The 27,593-nt window shown below is 48.1% G+C and overlaps 2 protein-coding genes across 7 annotated transcripts in view; one reads left to right on the plus strand and one right to left on the minus strand.

Annotated features, from left to right (window-relative positions):
• LOC311610928 (uncharacterized protein) overlaps positions 1-27,334 on the plus strand; it is a 50,530-nt gene extending 23,196 nt beyond the window's left edge. Inside the window, exons 2-6 of the mRNA XM_084862525.1 lie at positions 3,261-3,480; positions 12,803-12,999; positions 20,378-20,502; positions 23,045-23,191; positions 27,083-27,334. Coding sequence (XP_084718651.1) covers positions 3,425-3,480; positions 12,803-12,999; positions 20,378-20,502; positions 23,045-23,191; positions 27,083-27,304 — 747 coding nt within the window. The 5' untranslated portion in view covers positions 3,261-3,424 and the 3' untranslated portion in view covers positions 27,305-27,334. The remainder of the gene's footprint in view (positions 1-3,260; positions 3,481-12,802; positions 13,000-20,377; positions 20,503-23,044; positions 23,192-27,082) is intronic.
• Positions 7,884-18,783, minus strand: LOC311610927 (RNA-binding protein 7-like). 6 transcript variants are annotated; one of them, XM_084862522.1, is made up of 3 exons: positions 17,133-17,883; positions 14,120-14,186; positions 7,884-10,243 (listed from the first exon to the last, which is right to left on the minus strand). In XM_084862522.1, the coding sequence occupies exon 3, from the start codon at positions 10,163-10,165 to the stop codon at positions 9,422-9,424; it is 744 nt and encodes a 247-aa protein (XP_084718648.1). In that variant the 5' UTR covers positions 10,166-10,243; positions 14,120-14,186; positions 17,133-17,883; the 3' UTR covers positions 7,884-9,421. The 6 variants fall into 6 exon arrangements, with proteins under 6 accessions (XP_084718648.1, XP_084718646.1, XP_084718647.1 ...); XM_084862520.1 differs by having other exon boundaries at positions 14,120-14,247; XM_084862521.1 differs by lacking the exons at positions 14,120-14,186; positions 17,133-17,883 and adding an exon at positions 18,490-18,783.
• Positions 27,335-27,593: the final 259 nt, after the last annotated feature.

Raw genomic sequence — 27,593 nt, forward strand, 5'->3', positions numbered from 1 at the left:
CTGGCTACCGAGTTCTTGTTCTTAGCCACCATCCCAACCAATTTTTTTTAGAGTCAAACAAGGAAGTATTTTTTTTTTTTTAATGCCTTTGTTATGATGGAAATTTTCAAACACAAAAGTAGTGAGAATCCCTTGTACCCAGCACTCGGCTGCAACAAGTATCAACATCCCACTGTTGTAAACAAAGAGGTTTTTAATTTGTATTTTCCTGAAGTTGCAACAAAAAAATATTTTTGCTGTTCTCTTTGATCTTGCTTAAGTCACTGGCTAAATTTAGGCAGTTTCCTTTGGTTTCCTTGCACAATCATGAAAACAGCGGGTTCTTATTTTTGCCCAGTGCTTTCACAATGTCATTTGGGATGTTACTTTGCACAGTTTAATCAGTACATGGACTTCGTTATTCCACTGAATTTTCAGGGAGCTTTTTAGACACGCAGTAAGATGGCTGTGATCCCCATTTTACAAAAAGGTCAAATGAAGTCCAGAGAGCTTAAGGAATTTAGCCATGTCACCTTCCTAGTAAGTGGAGGAGTATATTGAAAAACCAGTTGATTTTTAATGTTTTCAGTTGGCGTAATCTCTGGACATTAATACAGAGCAGAAAAGCAGCAGTCTCTGGAATTTGACAGACATCAGCACAAATCACCATTCTTCTCATGTACGATCTTACACAGACAACTCTCTGAGTATTCCACTCCTCGTCATTAAAATGGACAAGTAATACAAACAGGTTTATTGCAATGATTATATTTTTAATTATTATATTAAACTAGATGCCTTGTGCACAGATTCGTGCACTGGTAGGGGGCGTGGCCTGCAGGAATCGGCCCACTGTGGGAGCAGCCACTCATCCTGGTCAGCTGAGCGACCGTGGACCCACCCTTGAGCTGCTGCTCCTGCTATGGGAGCGGCACTCATATGAGTCAGCTGACTGATGCTCCCACTGTGGGAGTGCACTGACCACCAGGGGGCAGCTCCTGCATTGAGAGTCTGCCCCCTGGTGGTCAGTGCACATGATAACAACTGGTCAACTGGTCATTCTGGTCATTCCGCCGTTCCGTCACTGGGCTTTTATGTATATAGATATTAATTATAAATATATAATGTGTGTAACCTAATATGTATGCATATAACCAACATGTATGCATGTGTAAGAGTGTGTGCATGTGTGTATCACCCATACCATGACAATACCACCACACATGCTTATTAAACATCACTTCCTTTTCTCCCTTCTAGATGAGATCAATCTGAAGAAATTCTTCCCAAACCTTTTCAGCATTAAGATATTGACCACAGTCCATGTATGCTTTTATTGTTCCCCAAATTTTTTACTTCTTTGGGGCCCAGTTGCCCCATTGCACTGAGGATGTCCCAGTAGTTTTATCAATGACATTCTTTACCTCTTTGGAAAATCTGACCCAAATCTCCATTATTTCATGTGAATTTTGTTTCCCCTTGAAAGCCACTTAGAGATTATATACGGTTTCATAAAAAGAATCATTCATCTCTGATCACTAAATAAAAGAATGCACCATAAAATTTGCCCCTCTCCAGTAGGCCTTTTCTAAGTCAAATAAACACATTCATGCTTTGCATTTTCCTTCCATGTATATCCATAGAGTTTTTTAAGATCATCATAAATGATTCATTTCTAGTTCAAGTCTGTTAGACTTTAACAGTGAAGGAACATTTTGTCTTTGGTAACTGGGAACATCATCTCTGTTTCTGCCCTCATGTTTGCACTTAAACTACTCTCCTAAATCAGTAAAATCATCAAGTGACTTAAAAAAAGAAATTCGAGAAAAACAGTTCCTTTCACTTGCTCCATTCCATGATGAAACTTCCTTACTTGGAATGGACGGCACGGTGCCCAGTGCAGGTTGGCACTCAATATATTGTTGAATGAATGACATCATCTGTGAATTATTACTTTTTCAAGAAATCTGTTATGATTACTTCCCATACATATGTGAGCTCATAGTTGTTTTCAAATAGTAATCGTTTGGAAACTTGTTTAATGACTAGGGCGTAATAATGTTTAATGGACATATTGATCATCTTATGCAAAAGGATATTTTTAAGTAGAAGAAAAAATGTGTAAATCTCTTTCTGCATCTCTTACACACATTCTAGAACACACTTGGAGCTCAGGTGAGATTTCCTGGGAGAAAAATGAAGTCATCAGAGTTGAGACTTTTGGTAGGACGATTATAGAAATAGAATATATAGCTCCCAAAAATGTAGATGGAGGGAGTAAGTAGATCAAAGAAGACATAGTTCACTGAAAAAGTTAGGAATCACAGGGGGAGGGCAAAGAAAAGTTATAATAACTAGAAAAAATAATATTAAAGATACATAGTTTATACTAGAAAAATACTGATCAAAATAAAGATGTTCTAATCATGTAAGTGTCAAATAGAATAGACTTTAAGAGAAAAAACTATTATTTAGGAACAAGAAAGGTTATCATATACTACTAGTATATCAGAAAAGCATAAGCAACTAAAGACAACAAATATCAGCAATATAGCCTTAAAATATTAGGTTGAGCCCTATAAAATTGTCAGTACTTGACTGACCTCCAAAGGCAGTAATTTCATATAAAGTAAAAGTCAATAAAATTGTGAAAAATTAAATTTCATAAAGTGCTATTTTAACATGCATCTGTTACAAACTGGTTGATCAAGTGACCAAATAATTAATAATGATGTTTGATATTTGAGCAACATGATTAAGACACTTTGTAAAATTCTCATATTTAGAGTTTTATCTCAACTCTTAAATGATCTGCATTCTTTTCAAGTTTTCAGGAAACATTTAAAAATTGAGCACATACTAGGTTCATAAAGAATATCTCAATAAATATAAAAGAATTGACAAACCATATGGACTACATTCTTTGGCCCTCAATACAATAAAATGAGAACTCCATACCCTCCCCCCCCCAAAGAGCCCAAAATACTTTTGTATATTTGGAAACTGAAAATGGTTCGAAATCATTCATAAGTCATGATAGAAATGAAAAATAAGGCCAACCTGGTTTATCATGATCTGATTTCCCCCATATTATTCAGTCAGTGTAGTAATTTAACATCTGGTAATGCCAGGCAAACTAATATTGTGGACGTCAGGAACAAAACAAAAAAAGCTGAGTTTTCAGTGGAGGGAAAAAACAACCCATAAAGTCTTATTTTACCTATTTGCTCATAAATTTTGTGTCTGGGTTTTACTTAGTATCCTCTCCTTTTCCTCCCCAGGGCTCATTTGAGAAGTGCCCCCTCTTTCTTCATCGTTGAAAAGCCCACAGACGCATGACCACCCATGTTGAGCGCTTCTCATGTGGTCCCCACGTCCTCACCATCCGAGGCTCTTCTGAAAACACCTTTCCCCTGTGGATGACTGAGGGAACCGCCCTGGGAACATGTGGGGAGACGACAGAATGGCCCCTCAAAACACCAGCTTCTTTCCTTTCCCACGGTAGGTTTCGCAATCCATAACATCACATCTAAGTGAACCCTGGTAGGTGGTTTTGTTGAACCAGGCATCTCGCTACTCATGGGTGTGGGTGGGTATGACCATGTCCCTTTAGAGTTCCAGGCAAGTGGATCAAGCACCTGCTGAGAGCAGCATCTACGTCCCAATCAAGAGCAATACACATCTGAGCAGGGGACTGTGTTTTCCTTCACGGCTCACTTCCTAGTACAAGTAAAACCCGTTCTTACAATGCCACGGGCATTAGGACACAGGGGGTAGCGGGGAGGAGCATGCAGAGCTAAGCACAGCTGAAGTCCCTTCGTTAGGACTTCAGTTAGAAAGACCCAGGGATTCCATCTGCAACATTCTTCCGAGAATATCACAATGTCAACGTTCCAAAGAAGTCCAGAGCCCCAGAATGGGGGTCTAGGATACCAGAGAAAGGATGGAGAGGCAAAATCCTGGGATTTTGAATAAGGGCAAAGGCTAAGAAGTAGGAAACAAAGTGAAATCCTGTTAACACTGTTGAATCTGAACAGCATCCAAGAATGTCCAATTTCACGCTTTGGAAGGTCTCCCAAGTAAGCAAAACCTTGAAGCCATGTGACAATGTCAGGTAATCAGCTCATCTCCCTTTTCCTCTCTGCGGCCTGGGACACACGCTCAATGTAGCAGCACAGTCTTTCTGAGTCAGAGGCGTGGGCCAAACCGTCAGCCAGTATTTTAATAACGTGGATAAGGAAACCATAAAAAAAAAAATATATATATATATAGGTGCACGTCCTTGCCGTAGGGCAGTGTTTCCCAAACTTTTGACATATGTGTACCCCTTCTATAGTTTTCGTAACGCTGAGTACCTCTCGTACTCATGAGAACGTAGAATTAGGCGCAGCTAAGCACGGTGCAGTGCATATCCCCACCGAACTCCGGTGCAACGCGTACCCCCACCAGACTCTTCCCGTACCCCTGGGGGTTCGCGTACCACACTTTGGGAAACACTGCCGTAGGGGAGAGGGCATCTATGGATATTTTTCTTTCCGTATTTATTTCCTTCCATGTTATCATATTAAAAATAATGTAATGGGTAAAAGGAATCATTGTATTAGATGAAATTCAGTCACCACCCCAAATTTTGACCCTGTGGTTCAAAGGTAAAAAGTCCAGCATAGAGAGTCAACCTCGTAAGGAAGTCAAGGAGAGGGCATCAACCTTTCCATAGATCACTCAGGGATGTTTAAAAAAGTGACACTCCCTTCCCAGCATCCACTTGTTCTGGAGCCCCTAGTGCCTCTAGTCTACTGTCAGAGAAAAATAAAAACCACCAGTTAAGGGTAATTTCCTCTGTTCTCGTTGAAAACATTTCACTTTGAGATGAACCCAGCCTCATTCAGGGAAAGACCCAGTCAACGCAAAGGCTGTTTCTTCCCTCTCTCCAGGGGTCACTGGTTCCCTCCTCCTTCCCAACGAGGTATCTGGGCGTGGAGGAAGTTGAAATACCCTTGTGGCAGGGGTCCTTAGCTACACACTGGTCTTGTGCTTAAAGATCCCGGGCTGCTGTTGACTTAGGTGTGGCTAATCTTGCTGTCCTTGAGCATCCTGCTGGCATCTCCTGCCAAAACCCAAAGTTCCTGTGACCCCTCAAATCATCAGGTCCCCGAGCTTCGAGGCCCTGGGCTTCGTTGTGTTGGCCAAAGGTCTACGCCAGACACCACTGCCTTCAACACCTTGGGGGGCCTCTAACCAGAGCACACAGAGGACTCTGGGCTACTCTGGCTGTCTCGCTGCCTCCAAACCTTGGGACACACAGTGGAAGCAGAGAATGAGCCAAGATGTGTTGACTCTCCCCCAGCCTCTGGGCTTCCTGGGAGGGCTTCTCATGCCTCATCCACCCCTGCCCCTGTTTTGCTTAAGCCTGGGGGGGGGGGCGGTGGCGGGAGAGAAAGCCTGAGGGGAGAGGCAGTTACTTCTCAATGACCAAGCTGAGATGCTCAACCCTGGCTCTTCCCTGGCAGAGGTGCCCTCCCATCTCGCATGGCAACACTTTCTACTTCCTCTTCCGGTCTGGTAGAAATCTCTCCGGGTCATTTCCTCTGCCTGCTGGGCACCAGGGTTTTGATCCTGCTTGTTCTAGCCTGGCTGTCTGTATGTTCAAGGAAACCTCTAGAAACTTAGAAAACCCCCTCTCACTTCACAACGCCTGATGTGCACCTCGCTGTGGCTTCAACATGCCACCTTGAGGCTGGGACCGAGCCACGCTAATGGGGGCCGCATGGAATGGAGAGGCCCTGTGCCACCTGACAGGCTTGCCATCCACACTGCCTAGGGACGGCCTCCAGGTTTTAATTTAATTGCTCAACTTAATGTTTTCCTTCACTTTAAACAATGGGTGAGTTCAAGTTAGCACACCAGGAGGTTCCAGTCTGCAACCTTTGCTAAATCCCATCCCAGCGCCCAGCGCCCAGCACCCAGCACCCCAGTGCCCTCTGCCCTTGGCTGTGAAGTTTGTCCCCGGCCTTCACAGGGTTACTGACCCCGGATGTGTTTCCTGTCAAACAGACAACCCTAATGTTTGTAAGGTTAGAAAGAGTGACGTGATGGACCGAGCGTGGGCACCGGCATGAATGAGGCAGGTAGCAAGCGAAGACCTTCGCCTGTGTCGTGTGGCTTCGTCTCCACAGCAGCCTGCACTTTACATCTAGATGCGGCTCCTGAGTCGCGGCTTCTCTGTTGACTAATGAGTTTGCCGACCACTGACCTAAGCATTTAAAAGAGGAACACTGTGGCTCCGTAGCTGAACTTCAACCTCTACGCTCGGGCAGCTGGTCCGGGGTTTGCTGACCACTGATCTAGAGCATTATCCACATGCTCAGGTAAAGTCACCTGGTTCAGGGACGGCAAGTCCCAAGCCTGAAGCCACGAAATAGAAAACAGCAGCGCGCAGGAGTCAGCTCCAGCATCTCCGACCCCAACACGTCAGTTCTTTCTGTCAAAAGTAGACAGCTCCCCCGGTACAGCCCCGAGACGCCATGCGTGCAAACCCGAAACCCACGGGACAATCTGTGCTTCCAGGTCAGTTACCGGTGACAACCTCGAGACAATGCACTTTGCTTTGCAGGCGAATTCACCCACCGCCCAAATATTTGCTTCCCACCAGCGCCCCGGGCACCGCTAGAACACCAAACAGAAGGCGATAAGCAGAGTAAAGAGAGGGATGGCGGGTGCTCGGAAGAGGGAGGCTGGTAGAAAAGTCAACAGAACCTGCTGAGGATGAATGGGGAGGCAGAGACGCGGCCGAGGAAATGCTAAGAGGTGTCTCTTTTCATTTCATGCTGTTCTTCCAAATCTGATTTACAGAGACATGTCATTCTTAGAGTGGCTTTAAAAAAAAAAAAAAAAAAAAAAAAATATATATATATATATATATATATATATATATATATATATATATATATGATATATATTTTATTGATTTTGTACAGAGAGGGAGAGAGATAGAGAGTTAGGAACATCGATGAGAGAGAGTCATCAATCAGCTGCCTCTTGCACACCCCCTACTGGGGATGTGCCCACAACGAAAGTACATGCCCTTGACCAGAATTGAACCCAGGACCCTTCAGTCCCCAAGCCGACACTCTATCCATTGAGCCAAACCGGTCTCGGCTAGAGTGGCTTTTTAAAAAATGGGTTCCACTTGCTGAAACTCACAGGACAATATTAAATCACCCCCTACGCACACCTTGTGAATCCCATGTACTTCCTCCTCTCTTTGCATCATCATTCTCATCCTCCTTTCTTAAAGTTCCTGATATCCCTCTCAGCACACCCGGTTCTCAGACTCCCGGCACCCACATCTCATCGAGCAGTCTTGTTCCGACACAGGAATGAGGTCTGGTCGGACTGGATGCTGCAGAGGAGAGAACCCAGGCTTACGTATTCCCATAGGCTCTGTCACTCACTAGATTTATTGCCGGCCCTTAAGTCATCTCTCATTCCCAGCTTGTGCCTAGCTCCATCTCATGTTCTCCCACATGTTTCTATCATGACTTCTAAACTGAAGACAATAAATCAAAATCGAGGCTTTTCTGCACAACATAAACTGATGAACAAAAACAGAGCCAGAGACACAGAAGCATCGAACAGACTGTCCGATCTATGAGGGAAGGCAGGGGAGCGGGTGATGGAAAGAGATCAACCAAAGGACTTGTATGAATGCATATGAGCATAACCAACGGACACAGACAGTAGTGGGGTGAGGGCATGTGTTGGGGGTGGGAGCGGCCGGGGAGAGGTCAATGGGGGAAAAAGGAGAATCATGTACTATTGTAAACAATAAAGAATTTTTAATAAGTTTTCAATATATTAAAAAGTAACAGTACAAAAATGCTCGTTATTAAAAAGGATCCAAATATATCAAGGAGTGAATTTGTATAAACAAGTTCTACAATTAAAGGGAAACATACATAAAAGTTTTAACAGGATTTAAAATTTTAAAAATCAGAATGTGTAAGACTTAACTCTTTCAAATGTTCAAATATAAAGACAACATGTACAATCCCTATAATAAAATGTGTCCTTGCACACATACCCTGGCCACTTTAAAACATTGTAAAAATTTTAAAGTTTGAGTAATAGAGGCAGCGCTTAAAGGCTTTGTGAACCTTTTCCCAAACAAGCATACTTTCAGTAAATCCTTTTATCTGACCCTGCATTTGCATTTTTGTTCTTCCTGAAAAGGAGAATTTACACTAACACTGAAATTTTAATTAAAAAAAATACATTTAGAGATCTTTAACTTCCTGGGTGACTTCAGTTATTCAGTCAAACATGATTTAATGAGAAAATTCTAATATTTTAGAATGAAACAGGAAGTGTAGATTTACACTTGATACCCAATTAGGGAAAAACTCAAAGCGAATGTCACAGAACTTACACTTACATTCTCCATGAAGTTAAACGATATGGTTATTCACAAACTTTACCAATAATCTTCCTCAAATGTTAGAAAAACGAATCATTGAAATTACATTTTCTCATTTGTTAACAAAATTCTACCGTATTTTAGACTACCAACTTGAATGTTTTCTATCATATACACAAGATGTGATTCACTAGCCAAAATCGGTTTGGCTCAGTGGATAGAGCGTCGGCCTGCAGACTGAAAGATTCCAGGTTCAATTCTGGTCAAGGGCATGTACCTTGGTTGCGGGCACATCCCCAGTACGGGGTGTGCAAGAGGCAGCTGATCAATGATTCTCTCTCATCGATGTGTCTAACTTTCCATCCCTCTCTCTTCCTCTCTGTAAAAAATCAATAAAATATATTTTTTAAAAAATGTGATTCACTAATAAGCAGGTTCTTGCAATACAATAGGTAATAGATCATTAAAATATTTGCTTTATGATACAACCAATACATACAACATGTGCTTTCCTCAATTTCTAAAGCGATTAGGAATTGTGGAACTTTCTTTTGCATAAAACCCTTTCCTCTTCATGAAGCCCTGAGGTGAAAGGTCATCAATGTAAAAACTGTAATCATAAGTCTTCTCATTTCTGTATTAGACTATAGCGATGTTTTTAAAAAAATTTATAAAGAAACGTGGCAACTTATAAAACTGCTTTGTACAGTTTTGTTTTTTTTTAAATATATATTTTATTGGTTTTTTACAGAGAGGAAGGGAGAGGGATAGAGTTAGAAACATCGATAAGAGAGAGTCATCGATCAGCTGCCTCTTGCACACCCCCCACTGGGGATGTGCCTGCAACCCAAGTACATGCCCTTGACCGGAATCGAACCCTGGACCCTTCAGTCTGCAGGCCGACGCTCTATCCACTGAGTCAAACCGGTTTCGGCACTTTGTACAATTAACAAAACATTCCAGACCAACTTAGTCCAAAGGGCCTTATTAAAAACAATGTCTTTTGGACACTTGTTAGTTTCTAGATTAATGCCACTTTCCAGCTCTACTTTGGTCTCTTCTGTTATCGTGGTCATGGCTCCAGCCATCGCGATTCCTGACTTCATAGAAGTAACCATCTCTGTGTCCTCTGTAATGCTGCTCACGACTATGGTGTCTGTCTACTAGGTAGGGGTGAGAACTCTGCCTGGTTTTACGCAGTGATGCCGGTGTATCTTGACGCCACTGGGAGCTTGAAGACTGGTTATAACTATGATTATGTGACTGAACTGGTGGGGAAAATCCTGATTGATCAAGATGTGGAGAACCAAATTTCCCACCATATGGCATCTGTCTCAAAACCTTGTTCATCACTGCTTGTTTCTGAAAATCTTCTGGAGAAGAGAAAGATCTCTGAATTGTCTGTTGTGATGGAGTCATGTTATCCACAGTCCTTTCGTGTCTGTCAGGAGAGGTGGAGGGAGGGCTTGACTTTCCAACATGATGCTGGGAATATGACACACTAACATCCTGTGAGGCATGGCTACTTCCTGATCTAAACTGAATCTTGATGGGCCTTCCAAAAAGTTTTATTCCATTAAGGAGATTCATTGCATAAGGAACAGATACTTCATGTTTGAAATTCACAAATGCAAACTGCTTTGGTTTACCATCCTTCTCTTTTGGAATTTTCACTTTTCTTACTGACCCAGCTTGGTGGAAAAGCTCGAAAAGGAGCTCCTCGGTCACTTTAGTTTCCAGGTTGCCCACAAAGAGAGTCCGAACCCCCATCTCGGCGTTGACCCCTCCTGTGAGAGGCCAAGGGGTCACCGCCAACGCTTTCACTGCACGCTCTCGAAAGCCCACGTCCTGAAACAATAAAGAATTTAAATAAAAAACAATAAATAAATGAAAGTGAGCCTCTCCAGTAGGCCTATTGCCAAGGGACTTCTTTGTTTCTACATGGAAGCAGGAGGTGTCCCCGATGAACTAGTTCAACATGGACTCTCACTCCCCACCTTCCTCTCCCAAAGTCCCCATCACTCTGAGTAGCACTGTCATCCACCCTCTTGTTCAGGTCAGAACATCAGCCGGTCTCTCGAGTCTTCCTTTCCCTTATCCCCTCCCGCCAGCACATCAGCAAGTCATGTCCAGCCTACCTCCAAACCCCCTCGATCCTCCCTCTTCCCCTCTCTATCTCCAGTGATGCTGTCTCAGGGCAGGCCACTGTCACCTCTCACCTGCCATGGTCTCCCCCCCCCCCCCCCCGCCCCTTCCGGCTCCCCATTGCTTTGAGAATAAAAATCTGAAATCCTGAACGTTCCTTAGGAGGCTGTGCCTGACCTGACTCTGGCCTCTCTCCAGCCTCCTCCCATGGCTCTCTCTCTCTCTCCTCTCCCCTCTTACCACTCTGGCTTTTTTTCTCCTTAATTATTACAAGCCCTTCACTGTCTCAGAGCCTTCACACTTGCTGTTCCCTCTGCCTGGAATACTCATCTTCCAGATCCTATTTGAATGGTTTCTTCTTTTCCTTCAGGTCTCAGCTCCTAACTCTTTTGCCCAAGAACCTTTCTGACGACTCCATCCTTGATAGATACTCACTGTGTCTCCCTTGTTTATTTCCCTTCATAAACGACAGTTGCTTCACTTACATATTTACCAACTATGTTGTTCCCACTCTAGCACCCAACATAGAGCCTGAGGCATAACAGGACAGAAAATGAGTGTTGAATGAGTGGAGCCCACAAACACCGTCCTGCTGCTCCAATAAAGCACACAGCGGAGTCCAAGCGAGGGGAATGCCACTGCCTGATTGTGAAAGCAAACAGCTAGTTAAACTTACAAAAACATGCTTCCCGTTAAAATCACAGAAGATATTTTCTAACTCATTATGCTGAGCTGGGGAGTGGCATGCAAAGATAATAAACACATTTAATTTGAAACAGGTGGCAATCTGGTCCGTCCCCCACTGGCTGCTTGACTTGGGGCCCTTTGGAAAGCATTCTTGGCTCTCTGACATTCTCTGAGTGTAATTTTTATGGGCCGGAACGGGCTCTGGGGGTGGTCGCCCCAGCTCCCCAGCAGTCACGGGAAGCCCCTATTCATCTCGACAAGACAAAGCTTACCTGAGCAAAGAAGTCCTTGGGCCCACCACACTCATTTGCATATCTGTCTGAGTCTGACACATGGTTGTTCTTAGCTACAACTTTATACACAAGCAACCCAACACTAATCCGATCAGCTGATCGATCAGCTTAGACCAGTCAGCTGACCCAATCAATGTAATCTGATCACCTGATCTAATCAAACTTCATCATCCCTGTGGGACTAGCTTCAGCTCTTAGGGTTATTCTCAGCCCTTTGGGGCTAGCTTGGCTCTCAGGGGCTGAGCTCTTCCAGGTTGGGCTCAGCTATCTCTTCAGAGCCTCTCTCTGTATTCCTATAACTAACCAAATAAAGGAAAACTTTCCTAACAGAGCACAAGTCTCTGCAGACCTAGGCTCTGCCCTTTGACTGGGGTTCATCTGTTCAGCTCTGAGTTTCGGTCTTTGGGGCAAGGCCTAGGCCTTCGGGACAGGGCCAATCCAATCAGCCGAACCCACCAACTTGATCTAATAAGATGATCTGATCAAGCTTCCTCCTCTCCATTTTCTCTCATCTCTAGCTTCTCTCCTCATTCTCTCAATTTTCTCAGATCTCCCAGTTCTCTCCTCATTCTCCCACTTAAAGATCCTTGAATGGGGCACTCAGGCTTGCCAGTTTGAGTGTTACAACTTGCCAGAAGAGTTGGAGGTATCAGTGATCACATACAGAGCAGATGTTCTAAGCTGGAGAGTTTTGTTTTTCTAAAAAAAACAAAACAAAAAACTCAGCACACAGAGTGCTTAAGATGGATCTTCTGAGAAGAGCAACTAGGGACACTGTTATTTCTGAATACTTAATTGTTCTTTTTGAATTCTCACCTTTAGGATGCTAGTTTTCAGATTAAGTTTCTTTGGCTTTCAGGGGAGAAAAATAAACCCACGCTAGGGTGGGAAGAGATTAACCAAAGATCTTATTTGCATGCCAGAGGCCCAGCTCACGTATTTGTGCGCTAGTGGGATCCCTCGGCCTGGCCTTCGGGGATCGGGCCAAACCGGCTCTCTGACATCCCCTGAGGGGTCCCAGATTGCAAGAGCGTGCAGGCCAGGCCGAGGGACCCACCGTGCACGAATCTGTGCACCAGCCTCTAGTATGCGAATAAGCAAAAATAAGCTGAAAGCATCCATTTCTTTTCCTTCCCGACTCAATACATGTTCACGCAGTTGGGGGTCCCACTTCAGCTCCTTCCTCTTCCGACCACTTGCGGGGCCACTCCCATGGGGCTGTTGCATCCCTCAACACATCACAGCTGAGGGTGTGGTTTTTATTTTATTGTTTTATGTCTAGAGTTCCCCACGAGAGGAAGAAGGAGAACAAGAAGCAGGAGGAGCTGCCTGAGGGCCTGGCCCCGCCTCGTGGCCAGCTGCTGCAGGAGGGCGAGGGCGACCACATCCCCGAGGACAGAACCGAGGACGCAGGAGGTGACCAGCCTACGGAGGAAGGCCCTCCCCTCAGCAGAACAGAAGCACGGAAAGATGCCAAAGGTAGGGCCAGCCCAGGGCTAGGGACCCGGTCCTGGGGCACCTGCCAGCATCCCTCGGTTTTATGAAACGGGGTCCCGGAGGAGGAGCCTCCTGGGCCCGGGGCGGAGCGGAGGTGAGAGGAAACGAAGCTGTACACAGCAGCTCTGCAGAGCTGCCGCCATTTAAGACAACTCCCGCCTCAGAAGCTCTCATTTCCAGATTTAAGGATTATTATTATTATTTTTAAAATTAATTTCTTTATTGATTAAGATATCACATACTTGTCTTCAATGCTCCATTCTAATCCCCCACCCCCCACTCATGCCCCCACCCCACTATTGTCTTGACTGCTGGTTAGGCTCAGATTTAAGGATCATCTGGTACTGGGCCAAAGAGAACTGCTCCCAGTGAAGCCAAAGGCTGTGCATGTCAATGTCAAAGCCACATACTAATCCTGGGTGCCTGAGGGTCAGCCTCATCTTTTCCATGAATCTGGCTGTTGGAAGGAACAGTGGAGAGCTCTATCTCCAAGGGGATGGCTTGCTTCTGGCCAAGGGCCCACAAAGCCTTACCCCGTTCATTGCCTTTATTTGTGTGGAGTCGGGCCCTTCCTCATTGGGCTCAGTCTCTAAGCCCAGCAAAGCACACACCTGAGCGCTGGGCACACCCCTTTAAGGCGGGGACCAGCCGCCAGCCAATGAGGTATCTCGAGTTGGAGGAACAAAAACCCTTGGCCATGGCTCCCAGAGCTCCCATTTACTGACCTGGAGTTGGACGTGGGAAGTAGCCTTGCTGTTCATGACCAGCAGAGGCAACACATTCTTGCATTTCCCCTGTGCCTCGAGCTAAAGAAATCAAACTTTTTGCAAAAAAAACCCAAAACCCCTATGTATCTACTAAGTGTGCCTTGCTGATCGAGAAGGGGAAAGCCAGAAGGTGTTTCTTAGGTGGAAAGCTATCTTTAAGCCTCATTGATTCAGCAGCAGGTGCAACTCTGGTCATTAGCATAGACCTATCCCTCCAAGGGCTAAACGCAGTGACAAATTGCGGTTGCCAAAGGGGTTACATCAATTCTCCTAATGACCTCCGGAGCCCCATTCACAGAGACACAAAGGGTGTCTAGTCACATCCACATGCTCACCTTTTTTGAAAATCAGTTCCAATTCCCTCATGGTCTTCTTGGTTGCAGTCATTCAGACCAACGAAAGCTGTGACGATGTAAGCCAGGTAAGACCAAGATTGGAAAATGAACCTTTTGCAAAGCCTGGTCTTATTCCCCAGGACGGAAACCAGCAATGAAGGAGAATCGCAGGGCAAGAAAAGATGCAGCAAAAGTAGGAGAGCGAGGGGAGAGAGAGAGAGAGAGAGAGACTCTTTATCTTAGTGAAGCCAGTGCACACGGAGTTCAGAATGAGCGTGAACTTGGGTGAAACTGCCTCCCTGCTCAGACACTCTGAGGCTCTGCCCATGGCCGACAACTTTCGCAGACACCCCCACCCCTTTCCCTGGGTTCCCCCTCACTCTCCCAGCCTTGCGAAAGTATAGTCCTCTCCACTATGCTGAGAGGTCAAAGCTCCCTTGGCTTAGCTACCTTAGTTTCCCGAAGCAACCATTTATATAAACTCAGTGAAGTGACAAGAGCTGCAGAGAGTGCCGAGGACACAGGAATGGAATCGTCCGTCCGTCCGTCCGTTCAGTGACTTTGTTGAGCACCCACTCTGTGCCAGGCACTGTTTCAGGTGCTGAAAATACCTCGGCAGATGCCATGGATGAAGAAGATCAAAGAGACTCGCGCAGGCAATGCATTCAGGGACCCATTCCATCCCCAACCTGGACTCCAGCCTCAGAGAGCCCTGCCGGGGGAAGGTGAACCGGAACACCGCCCCCGCCCACGTATGGTCCCGTCTGGGCCGAGTCAAGACCTCGGGATGTCCGTGCTGGCTCCGGAGAGGGCCGGGCTGTGGCCGTCGGGGAACATGTGTCCGGGGAGCCTGCAGCTCCGGATCCACAGGCTGCACCCATGTGTTTCTGATTTCCCTCCCACTTGGAAGTGATTAGCACTTTCTTCCCGTTGGGGGTTCCTACCCACTTCTGACCCCGAAAGGCTCAGGAAATTACAAAGCGAGTTTTCCAACAGATGCTTTGGCCAGCGTCAGGCGGTCCCACCCAGCTGCCAAGTGGCACTCACTGCATCTTGTAGGCCTGGCACGTGACAAGGTCAAAGGTGGCCCGAGCGGGTGTGCCTGCTGGCTTGTGGGATGCCTGGCTGCACGAGGCCGATGGCCCTCAGTGCCCCAGGAGACCCCTGAACCCACGGAACTTGTGCAGGGCAAGAGATCCTGCCAGGAAAGATCCCTGCACATCAGATGTAAAGATTGGCAGTGAAGTAGTATAGTGTGTGTGTGTGTGTGTGTGTGTGTGTGTGTGTGCATGAGAGAGAAAGAGAGATTTTCAGAAATACTTAAAAAATAATGGGCTTCCACAGCAATTTGAGGAAATTCTGTGCAGGAATAGCGGGAGTGACTGTATGTGAAGAACCCACAGCCACTCCCCAGTCAGAAAGCCACGTGTTGCACTAAATGTGAACCACAGCCCTTGCCTATAACCCGCTCCTGCTCCGGGGTAGCTGGGAGACTTGGGGAATTGCAGATCAAAGGGAGGTTTTGCTCCAATCTGCCAGAGGCAGGAAAACACATCGTTGAGACCAATATCGAGTGACGGAGCATCCTGTCTGCGCATGCTCACCCTGACTAGATGGGTGAGCCCAGCCCAACGTTGTTTTTGTGTGTGTGTGTTTTTTTTTCTTCTGGAAAGAACAAATGTCTGAAAAAGGAAGGAGAGTCGATGGAGCAAAGGCTCAGGAAGAATGCTGTGTGGCTCTGGGCATCTCGTCCCAGGTCTTAGAGCCTTGGTTTTTGTTTTTCCTTTTGTAAGATGGAACTCATCTGACTCAGAGCATCAAAAGAATCACAACGTTAGGAGAGATCTTAGAGGCTGTAGTCTGGCCACGGAGAGCCAGACACATAGTAGGCACTAAATAATTCTTGAGTCCACCAGAGGTGAAGTCATTGAGAGAAGGAGCAACCTGGGAATGTACGCTGGCAGTCCTGTGCAACATGCCTGCAAACAGTAGATCAATCCATGCAATTGATATCCACCCGCAATGGGAGACCCCCCCCTCCCCCCTGGCTCTGCTACCTACTGTAAATCCCCGGCCAAGCCCTTAGCTTCTCTGTACCGGACTCCCTCACGGGCGTTAGTGTGCTATTGCCATGTGTCCAGCCATCACACACTCAGCAGTTTAAAACCACACCTGCGTTTACCTCACTTCCTGTAGGTGAGGGGTCCTCTGCTCAGGGTCTGATCCGAGGCTCAGGGTCACAGACAGGATCCGTTTACTTGCAGCATTGGAACTGACAGTGGCTTCCTCTGCCTGGGTGGCCTAGTGGGTTGGAGCACCATCCCATACACTGAAAGGTTGTGGCTTCGATTTCCGGTCAGGGCATATCCCTAGGCTGTGGGTTCAATCCCCATAAGGTACATGGGGGAGGGAGGGACAACCGATTGATGTTTCTCTGTCACGTTGATGTTTCTGTCTTTCTCTCTCCTTCCTCTCTCTAAAATGAACAAAAACATATTCTCAGGTGAGGATTAAAAAAATAAATAAATAAAGGCAAGGCCAGCAAGACTTGAGTATAACTTCTCACTCTTCTTTTAAAGGGCTCAGCTAATGAGCTCAGGCCCACCCAAGAGAAGGTCCCTTTTTACTAATCCAAAGTCAACCGGTCAGAGACCTTAATTACACTTGCAGAATACCTTCATCTTTTTTTTTTTATTAATGTATTTTATTAATTTTTTACAGAGAGGAAGAGAGAGGGATAGAGAGTTAGAAACATTGATGAGAGAGAATCATCAATCAGCTGCCTCCTGCATACCCCCTACTGGGGATGTGCCCGCAACCAAGGTACATGCCCTTGACCGGAATCGAACCCGGGACCCTTCAGTCTGTAGGCCGACGCTCTATCCACTGAGCCAAACCGGTTTCGGCATTCCTTCCTCTTTGCCATAATGTAAGATAATCGGGAGTGACACCCCATCATATTCACAGGCCCTACCCACACTCACGGGGAGAAGATAACACGGGCAACGCCTACCTGGGGAAGGCTCTCGGGGCACCTTAGAACGCTGTCCCCCCACCCTGTCCTGGCAGCGCTGCTGGCACCCGTCTCCTATGGCTGCTCTGAAGACTAATGCGGCAGTGACGGTAACCGTATGTGACCAGCCGGCAGCAGCTGCTGTCATTGTTTCCGCATTGCTGAGCATCTGCTCCATGGCGGGCCCCGGAGCAGGAGCTGGGGATTGGGAACTTAACGATGCCAACCCTGGCATTTCCCTCTCCCACACTCCATCCGAGAGCTGCCAAACAGCCGGAAAGCTTTCCTCCCAACTAAATGACTTTTGGATACAAAGACTCAGGGCTTTCTCGGCCTGTGAAAACCACTGCCGGAAAGAAAAAGTGCTGACTTCATTCGAACACTGCAGCCCACGGGATTATCATGTCCACCCGTAAGTGCTGCGGGCTCCGACCGCTGATAGCACGGATGGACTCGACCTCGTGCCCAGTGGCTCTGAGCCGTGGCTGCCCACGTCTGGGTCACCTGGAGGGCTTGGCCAGCTCCCGTCCGCCAAAGCTCGGACGCCTTTGGCCTGGGTGTGTCCTTGCATTGGAGTTGTTTTTAAGCCCCTCACCCCCGGAGTCTCCAACACTCCCCCGGGGATGAGAGCATGAATGGTCTGGAAGCTGAATCCCCTTAAAGAGAAACCGCTGAGAATATGCATGCCAAAGAGACACGAGGGCAATGAAGCATTTTTTTCATTGGCTCCCAGCAAAGACATTGAAATTCACCACACATCACACCTTTTCAAGCCACTCTGCCATTAAAAAAATACATATTTTGCCGAAACTGGTTTGGCTCAGTGGATAGAGCTTTGGTCTGCGGACTGAAGGGTCCCAGGTTCGATTCCGGTCAAGGGCGTGTACATTGGTTTCGGGCACATCCCCGGTGGGGTGTGTGCAGGAGGCAGCTGGTCGATGTATCTCTCTCATCGATATTTCTAACTACCCGTGTTTCCCCGAAAATAAGACATTCCCTGAAAATAAGACCTAGTGCAACTTTGGGAGAAAAAAATAATATAAGACACTGTCTTATTTTCGGGGGAAACAGGGTATCTATCCCTCTCCCTTCCTTTCTGTGAAAAATCAATAAAATATATTTTTTAAAAATATATATTTTTTATTGATTTTAGAGGGAAAGGGAAAGGGAGAGGGAGATAGAAACATCAATGATGAGAGAGAATCATTGGTCGGCTGCCTCTTGCACACCCCACACTGGGGATCAAGCCTGCAACTCGGGCATGGGCCCTTGACCGGAATCGAACCCAGGACCCTTCACAGGCTGACGCTCTATCCACTGAGCCAAACGGCGAGGGCCCCTCTGACAGACAGCTCACCTGCTAGCTGGGATAGCGCTGAGAGAAGATTAAAAATGCCCACATTGCCCAGAAAGCGGCTGGTGCCCGGCTTGCTGTCTGCTTGCTCGTTCAGTGCTTGCTCCATCGCCTACACGCAGGAAGCACCCACTGTGGGCCAAGCTTCCTGCCGGGGGGTGGGGGGGGCCTTCGAAGCTCTGCAGGACCCCAACGCTGCCTCCCGGGCCTCGGCCTCCGAGGCCGGAGACGGGCCCTGAGGATGGAGAGCATGGAGCTCGTTCTTCGGTTATGAAGACTCATTTCCGAAACGTCCTCCATCTTCTCTAACCCCGTGTATCTCCCTTCAGGGTTTAATCACTCCCAGAGAGCAGCCTCTTCTCAGCATCCCTTCCTGCCTCCCCCGGCCAGCACCCCTCCCAAAGGAAAATCACTCCAAAGATAAGAACTGAAAACCCCCAAGCGCTATCCTTATTTCACAAGGAAAAGGAGCAACAGGAAGCAGCAGCCTCATCCTCTCCCAGCCCCTCTAACCTTCGGGGACCAAGGGGCACATCCTGAGCTGGGTGGGCGCGGCCCCTCCTCCTGCCGGCCGGTGCCCGGAGAAGGGATGGCCAGGGCAGCGCTGAGCGGACGCCATGGACCGGGAGGCTTTGGCAAAGCCCACGGAGGCTGCGTCCCCGTGGAAGGTAACACTGAGCAGCTGCCTCACACGGAGGGCCTGTGTGGTCTGCCGTGAAGGCGGGATTTGGCTACCCCCCGGGGCCAAAGGGGAACTTTGCCCCCAGAACCTCACAGGCTCCTCCAAAGCCCCAGACACCACCCCAGAAAGTTCAGCTGGAAGGAAACCCAAGTCCCTGTTCAGACAGAATCTTCTCCAACCCCCTCCGCCCCCTCGCCTCTGTTTTGTACGCGTTTACTGAGCGTCCACTGTGGTCAGGACATCGGGAGAGGCTGTGCTGCCCGCCCAGGGAGGTTATTAAAATGTCAGCCTTCCAGGATGACCCCAAAGAGTACATGTGTGGGCTGACCCCACAAAGCCATTTTTTAAAAATATGATTTTATTTGTCCCGACCAGCGGGAGATCAACGTGGGGGCGAGGAGGCACCTAGAAGGGAATGATAGAGGACAGGAGACGCGAAGAAATGGAGGCAAGACAGGGTTCTGATCAAGCCTCGGATTTTATTGTTGAAGCAGCAATATATATATATACACAGGCTGTAGGGGTAGGTTGCCGCGGGGACATTCCAAGGTGGGGCAAACTATGGGAGGGAGGGTCAGGGAGGGGACGCTGTAGGGACCTTCCGGAGCAGGATGTGTCGTTAAGTGATAAGTTATCTTTAGCTTCTGGCCAAACCGCAGGGCACCACGTGATCTCTGGTGACTGTGAGTTGTAAGAGTTGGAAACTTAACTCCCAAGATGGAGTTGTATTTTCTAAGATGGAGTTGCTTGTATCAACTCTGACGGCTCCCAACATTTATTGATTTCAGAGAGAAAGGAGAGGGGGAGAGAGAGAAACTTAGTAATGAGAGAGAATCATTGACTGGCTGCCTCCTTCATGCCTCACACTGGGGATGGAGCCACCGCCCTGGCCTGGGCCCCGACCGACCGGGAATCCAACCCAACTCCTTGTTTGTAGGCTGATGCTCAGCCACAGAGCCATGCTGGCTGGGAGCACAAGGTCATTCTGAGTTTTTTTTTCCCTCCTCTGACACCCCGGGAAGGCGAAGCTAAGCTCTCTGCTCTCTTTTGTTCTTTTTAAATTCTGAGAGAAGAGCAACATGGAGCTTCCTGAGCCGCCACCCAGCCCACCTCCCAGGCGACGTCAACCCTGGTCCAGGCGGGGAAGAAGCGGGCCCTGGGTGTGGGCTTCTCCAACGTGGCCTTTCTCTCCTCATCTGCTTGGAACAGACTGGAAGCTGCCGACCCCCCTGGGACCTGTGTATCCACCACTAATCTCGAGTCCGAGCTCCAAAGCTGTGGGACGAAGCTGGCAACTGTCTCCTCCCGTGGCCAAGAACTTCCAAATACACGACGTGAGTCTTCCCAGGGCCCCTGCTTCCCTCAGCCAGGCAGACAGAGGTGAGACGGTGCCCCATAGGGGGGTGCGCTGAGCAAACAAGGTGCCGATGGCTTCGCTTTACCATCCCACCCCATCACCTCCTGCCTCCGCTTGAGAGATGAAGTCCTGAACATGGGTCATGAGTCGGTGTGAATCTCATCAGGGTTCCCCAAAAGAAGGAAAGAAATCCTCAAAATCGGACAGTTTCCTGAGGTCCCGAATGGTCTCTTCTCCCCCAGGTGCCTCTGTTCTCCCCCAATGGCTGCTCTGTTTCCGCTGAGTGAGATGAGATCTCACCCCCAGCCTCACCCTCTGGTTCACAGGCTCCTTTTTGTGTGAAAGAAGACATTTTTGGGAAGTTTGGTGGCAATCTAATTCCTCTCTCCCTGCTGTCTTACAACCCAGACGTGGCCTTCAATTGCTCCTCACGTGACAAACCTCTGTTGAGCACTTAGCACGTGACATGTCATCCATCCAAGATGGTGAAACGCAGGCTCTGTTTTTGAGGACCCTGGGGTGTAGCGGGGACATAATTGGGTAGAGAGACCTTGAAGTAAGTCAGGTGGAGGACACAGACTCTCGGGGGAGATGGTTTGGAAGCCCAGAGGAGGAGCTGGCTCTGACTGGGGGTGGGGGGGTGGGGGGGTGTCACACACTTCCTTGGAAGCCAACATCAGAATTCTGAAAGATGAGGAGGGGAGGCAGCAGAGGAAGAGGGGGGGCTGCTCTGGCAGGAAAGGAGGTGCATGCGGATTTTGGCTCCTCTATGGGAAATGTCCTGGTGGTGACGACGGTGATGACGGCCTTCCTGAAGTGAGGCGCCATGACAAGGCGGGAAGGAGCAGACAGAGGGTCCAGCGTGGAGGACTCTTTCATCTTTCACGGGATACGGCTCTGCTCTCGGTCGGCTCCAGCCCGGTCCAGAGTGACAGGGCTGGTCGGGCCTGGCACCCTGAAGCACCATGTGAATTAAACTGGGTGCAAGAGAAGGTGACAGAGACCGCGGGAGAGAGTCCCTAGCGGCCTCCGATGTTGGTCAGCTCCTCTGTGCCCGCTGCCTCCAGAGGTGCCATCGCAGTGCCCGCCTGGCATCCTTACGGGCAGTGCTGGGAGAAATAAACCAGCACACATTCATTTCCTGCTGTGTGGGAGGCAGGAAATGGTCCAACCGTCTAATTGGGATGAGGTTCCTGCGGTGTGTCCGGCCACCCACGCTTCAGCACACCCCCACTCCCCAGGTGTCTCAGCGAGAAAGGCGGGTCCACTCGGCCATCAGAGGCCAGACTCCATCTTCCACCACCACCTTGCCAACCATTTCCCTGCCTGGAAGGTCTGCTCAGTGGTTAGACCATTGGCCCGAGGACCGAAGGGTCAAGGGTCCGAGGGTCCGATTTCCTAGTCAAGGGCACATATCTCGTTTGTTCATTTGACCCTGGGGTCGGTCAGGGCATGTGCAGGAGGAACCAGCCCATGTGTCTCTCTCACATCGATGTTTCTCTCCTTATGTCTCACCCTCCTCTCTCCCACTCACTCTCTAAAGATCAATGGAAAAATATCCTTGCGAAGGATTGAAAAAAAAACCAAAAAGAATCAATATGCAGAGAGAGGCAGCATTTGCTGTGCCTCCTCTGCACCCAAGGGGGAGCCGAGCATGTCGGGGGCGGGCCCTGTGGCCAAGAATTAGGCTGGACCTCACTCTCCCTCTGGCCACACACGGCAGAGCAAGAGGCACCTTCTCTTCTGCAGAAACCGATGGACAGTTTGCAGGCCTCGATGGTTAGTCCAGAGAGGTGAGGCCAGAGGAGAGAGGGCAGGTGAGGGTGAGGTGGCTAGGGACTGGGGACATCAGTTGAGGGCAAGCATCAGAGCAGCCGTGGGCACCCAGCAGGAGGTGCCTTCGGTAGAAGCAGGGACGGCGCTGTGCGAGGAAGCTCTCTGGCTTGGGCGGTCCCCTGGGCACCCTGTGTCAGTGTCTCTGCAAGTGGAATGCACACGGGCTCCTTGCTCCTCAGTGTCGAGTAGAAGTGAGATTAGAGTCACAAGAGAGGGCCCTGCGTCACACAATCACACGTCGGAGCCCGCCTCCGGCCTTCAGCAAGGACGGCCTCGGTCGGTGGCATTCTTGGCGTGCCAGTGTCCCACGAGCCATGTCCCACGAGCCATGCCATTTCAAGGCCGGGAAGGACCTCAGCCACTGAGGCACCATAGAGGTGGGTGGTGAGTCGAGGTCCCACAGTGAGTGGCACAGTCTGAATAGAACTCGGTGCCTGCCCCCCAATCTGCTGTGCAGACCCAGCAACTCATGGAGCGGACGGCCCTTTTCGCTACCCGCCAAGGCTATAGACCACCAAGTACCTCCCAAGGCAAATGGTGGTCCGCCTAAAGCAGGAGAGGTGGGAAGTGGAGGTGCCTGTTTTAAGCAGTACACCCTGGCTGTGTGAGCTGGGGGGAAGCGCTCTCTGGGCTCCTCACCGCAGGTGCCTGTGTCCCCCCACACCCGCCCCCCCCCCCAGCAGGGCCCTTTCCGGAACCTCCTGGACATGAAGACGGAGAAGAGACTGGCCGGCTGGAAGGAGCGTCGCAGTCGCTATGGGGACATCAACGTGCACAAATGCTACCAGCTCGGGCAGGTCTTCACCCCTTTCCGGGCCCTGGCCACCATGGTAAGCTCGCTTTTCTCCTGGGGAGGGTTTCCAGGTCCGTTAGTGAGACCGGTGACCTGCGCCAACTCTTTCCCCTTCTGTGGGATGGGTGAGTCCGTTCTGGCCACGCAAATGCTGCACAACCAAGTCCCCCAAACTCAGCGGCTTACCCTCACAAACATCTGTGCTTCTCACTCCTCGTCTGCAGAGAAGTAGCTCATTCCGCTTCTGTTGGCTGTGAGCTCCCAGGGCAGGAGGGAGCAGGGACTGGAGAACAAGAACCTCATTGGCCACAGAGGCTAACTCTAGCCGACCTGAAGGTCGGTGGCCCGAGGTGGAGGACGATCTGAAGGCAGCTGTGATGCTCAGAAATGCCTGTTTCAAGGGGAGAGAAAAGTCTGGGGAAAGGAGAGGATTCTGTGATGATGAAAGATGGTTCCCTTCCATCCCTTCATCTCACCTGTTACCTTTTGGGCCCAAGTCAATTCAAGCGTGACCATTCCCAAATGCACTTTTTTGGAAGTATTGTTCTAGCTGTGCATATGATCTAGCTGTACATGCACTCTAGCTGTACATGTACTCTAGCTGTGCATATGATCTAGCTGTGCATATGTTCTAGCTGTACATATGTTCTAACTGTACATGTACTCTAGCTGTGCATATGTTCTAGCTATGCATATATTCTAGCTGTGCATATGTTCTAGCTGTGCATATGTTCTAGCTGTACATGTACTCTAGCTGTACATGTACTCTAGCTGTGCATATGTTCTAGCTATGCATATGTTCTAGCTGTGCATGTACTCTAGCTGTGCATGTACTCTAGCTGTACATATGTTCTAACTGTACATGTACTCTAGCTGTGCATATGTTCTAGCTGTGCATGTACTCTAGCTGTGCATGTACTCTAGCTGTGCATATGTTCTAGCTGTGCATATGTTCTAGCTGTGCATATGTTCTCGCTGTACATATGTACTAACTGTACATGTACTCTAGCTGTGCATATGATCTAGCTGTGCATATGTTCTAGCTGTGCATATGTTCTAGCTGTACATGTACTCTAGCTGTGCATATGATCTAGCTGTGCATATGTTCTAGCTGTGCATATGTTCTAGCTGTACATATGTTCTAGCTGTACATGTACTCTAGCTGTACATGTACTCTAGCTGTGCATATGATCTAGCTGTGCATATGTTCTAGCTGTGCATATAATCTAGCTGTGCATATGTTCTAGCTGTGCATATGTTCTAGCTGTACATATGTTCTAGCTGTACATGTACTCTAGCTGAACATGTACTCTAGCTGTGCATATGATCTAGCTGTGCATATGTTCTAGCTGTGCATATGTTCTAGCTGTACATGTACTCTAGCTGTACATGTACTCTAGCTGTGCATATGTTCTAGCTGTGCATATGTTCTAGCTGTGCATATGTTCTAACTGTACATGTACTCTAGCTGTGCATATGTTCTAGCTATGCATATATTCTAGCTGTGCATATGTTCTAGCTGTGCATATGTTCTAGCTGTACATGTACTCTAGCTGTACATGTACTCTAGCTGTGCATATGTTCTAGCTGTGCATATGTTCTAGCTGTGCATATGTTCTAGCTGTACATGTACTCTAGCTGTACATATGTTCTAACTGTACATGTACTCTAGCTGTGCATATGTTCTAGCTGTGCATGTACTCTAGCTGTGCATGTACTCTAGCTGTGCATATGTTCTAGCTGTGCATATGTTCTAGCTGTACATGTACTCTAGCTGTACATGTACTCTAGCTGTGCATATGTTCTAGCTGTGCATATGTTCTAGCTGTGCATATGTTCTAGCTGTGCATATGTTCTAGCTGTACATATGTTCTAACTGTACATGTACTCTAGCTGTGCATATGTTCTAGCTGTGCATGTACTCTAGCTGTGCATGTACTCTAGCTGTGCATATGTTCTAGCTGTGCATATGTTCTAGCTGTGCATATGTTCTAGCTGTGCATATGTTCTCGCTGTACATATGTACTAACTGTACATGTACTCTAGCTGTGCATATGATCTAGCTGTGCATATGTTCTAGCTGTGCATATGTTCTAGCTGTACATGTACTCTAGCTGTACATGTACTCTAGCTGTGCATATGTTCTAGCTGTGCATATGTTCTAGCTGTGCATATGTTCTAGCTGTACATGTACTCTAGCTGTACATGTACTCTAGCTGTGCATATGTTCTAGCTGTGCATATGTTCTAGCTGTGCATGTACTCTAGCTGTGCATGTACTCTAGCTGTGCATATGTTCTAGCTATGCATATGTTCTAGCTGTGCATATGTTCTAGCTGTACATATGTACTAACTGTACATGTACTCTAGCTGTACATGTACTCTAGCTGTGCATATGTTCTAGCTGTACATATGTTCTAGCTGTACATGTACTCTAGCTATACATGTACTCTAGCTGTGCATATGATCTAGCTGTGCATATATTCTAGCTGTGCATGTACTCTTGCTGTACGTTCTTGGGATTCTAAAACCTGGGTGTGCAAGTGAATCACTGGGGAAGCTTGGTCCTAATGTAGGGTCCCAGTTTGGAGGGTCTTGGGTGATGCCTTAGAATTTTCTTTTTTAACATATTCTCTCTTCACCACCTTTATGGAGCATGACTCAGTCAGTGCTTTCCGTCCCTGTTCATGCCGTCAGTACCCCGAAGTCTGAGGGGCCATTGTTCATTTACAGCTCCGGTGCGCACAGGAGCCCAGGCAGTGCATCTTCACCCAGAGCCAATGAGATCAGGAAATTTGGGGGCGGGTCCCAGGCATTAGCATGTTTTTAAGCCTCTTGATTCAATAACCAACCCGCCCAGTTTCCCCAGGACTGACTCACACTTTTCCCGGAATTTCCCATCTTTTGACCCTAAAAGTCCTGAGTCCCAGAAAATCCCTCAGTTGTTTTTTTTTTTTTTTTTAAATATATTTTTTATTGATTTTATACAGAGAGGAAGGGAGAGAGATAGAGAGTTAGAAACATCGATGAGAGTCATCGATCAGCTGCCTCTTGCACCCCCTACTGGGGATATGCCCGCAACCAAGGTACATGCCCTTGACCGGAATTGAACCCGGGACCTTTCAGTCCCCAAGCCGACGCTCTATCCATTGAGCCAAACCGGTCCCGGCCTTCAGTTGTTGTTTTAAAACAGAAAGTCTCGAGCCCTTGGAATTTGCACAAACCAGACGATGGGGTCATTCTATCCAGGCATGATGTTAACGCACAGCCACGTTTAGAAGGACTGCTCTCTGAACATTCTAGAAATCAGCCCCAATTTCTCATGTCATAGCTGCTGCCCATCTATCCATTCACTAGCTAACATTCCTTAGGCATGTACACAGCCTGGAGCTGAGAACTCCGGCGGACCTAGCCATGAAAATCTCCATCCTACCCCCCCAGGAGCTTCTAGTCTGCTAGGGGTACCGAGTCATGAGCCAAAACCATGCCGCAGACACAAGTACAATGACACATTAATAAGAACAGCTCCATACATTGATAGACTCAGAAGGAGACAAGGACTCTCCAAATATGAGCTGCTTTCTGCAAAACTCAACCCCAAGGTCATGATGAAGAGCAAAGCCTGCATGTAGGGACACCCTCTCGACTCCCAGTGCCACCGGGGAAGAGCAGATCGGCCATGTATTGGGAGCAATGGCCCCTGTGTATTAAGTTCTTACTATGTGCCAGGTAGAGTGCCAAAGACTTCCCAGATCCTGAGCCTTGGGACCTCTACCCCACTAACATTGTTTTATCCACGAGGAAGCAAAAGATGAGGCCTGCTCAGTAACATGCCAGCCAGCAGCGGGGCCAGGATGAGCCTGCTGTGCTGGAACAGGTGCTCCTGCCTGCCACACGTTATTTCATGGCCGTTGTTCTCTGCCTCACAGGAGATGCGAAGGCTGGTCTTTCCCCAACACCTGCCCATGAGTCTGCACATGCGCAAAATGGGCATCTCGTGCACCGACGAAAGGACTCTCCGAGACTTGCCTTTGTCTTCCACAGAGCTGGGCTTGGGAGCGGACGAGAAAGAGAAACCAGCCAGCCACGTTAGAACACCTTTATTCCCCCCAATAGTTAAAGCAACAAAATTTAATAACGTGAAAAAATAAAAATTACATACCTCCTCTCCGGCCCTTTGCAGGCAAGGCTTTGCATTAAAAAATCGCTTAAATCCCGGGGAACTGGGAATGCTGAAACATTCTCAAACCCAACGTGGAGATAGGTTGAAGAGTCCCACCAGCATGCCTCTGTGTGGACATCTGGAGGAAGGCAGAACAGTTAGGAGCTGTAATGCCCAACTAGAATGGAGTCTGCAACAAGGACACTTTTCTCAAGAGTCTACAGGTAGGGGGAGGGAATGGTTACAGTTCAATACGTCAAGGACACCACTTTGGCCAT

This window comes from Pipistrellus hanaki (genome assembly GCF_964339955.1).
Source record: "Pipistrellus hanaki genome assembly, chromosome: 16".
Taxonomy (NCBI): domain Eukaryota; kingdom Metazoa; phylum Chordata; class Mammalia; order Chiroptera; family Vespertilionidae; genus Pipistrellus; species Pipistrellus hanaki.

Excerpts from the sequence above, each read along its gene's own strand:
- LOC311610927 (XM_084862519.1), bottom strand. The coding sequence starts at position 12,022 with ATGGAGAGGAGGAAGCTTGATCAGATCATCTTATTAGATCAA. Across the intron at positions 10,244-11,980 it reads AGATCATCTTATTAGATCAA|GACGTGGGCTTTCGAGAGCG; the intron begins GTTGGTGGGTTC and ends TTATTGTTTCAG.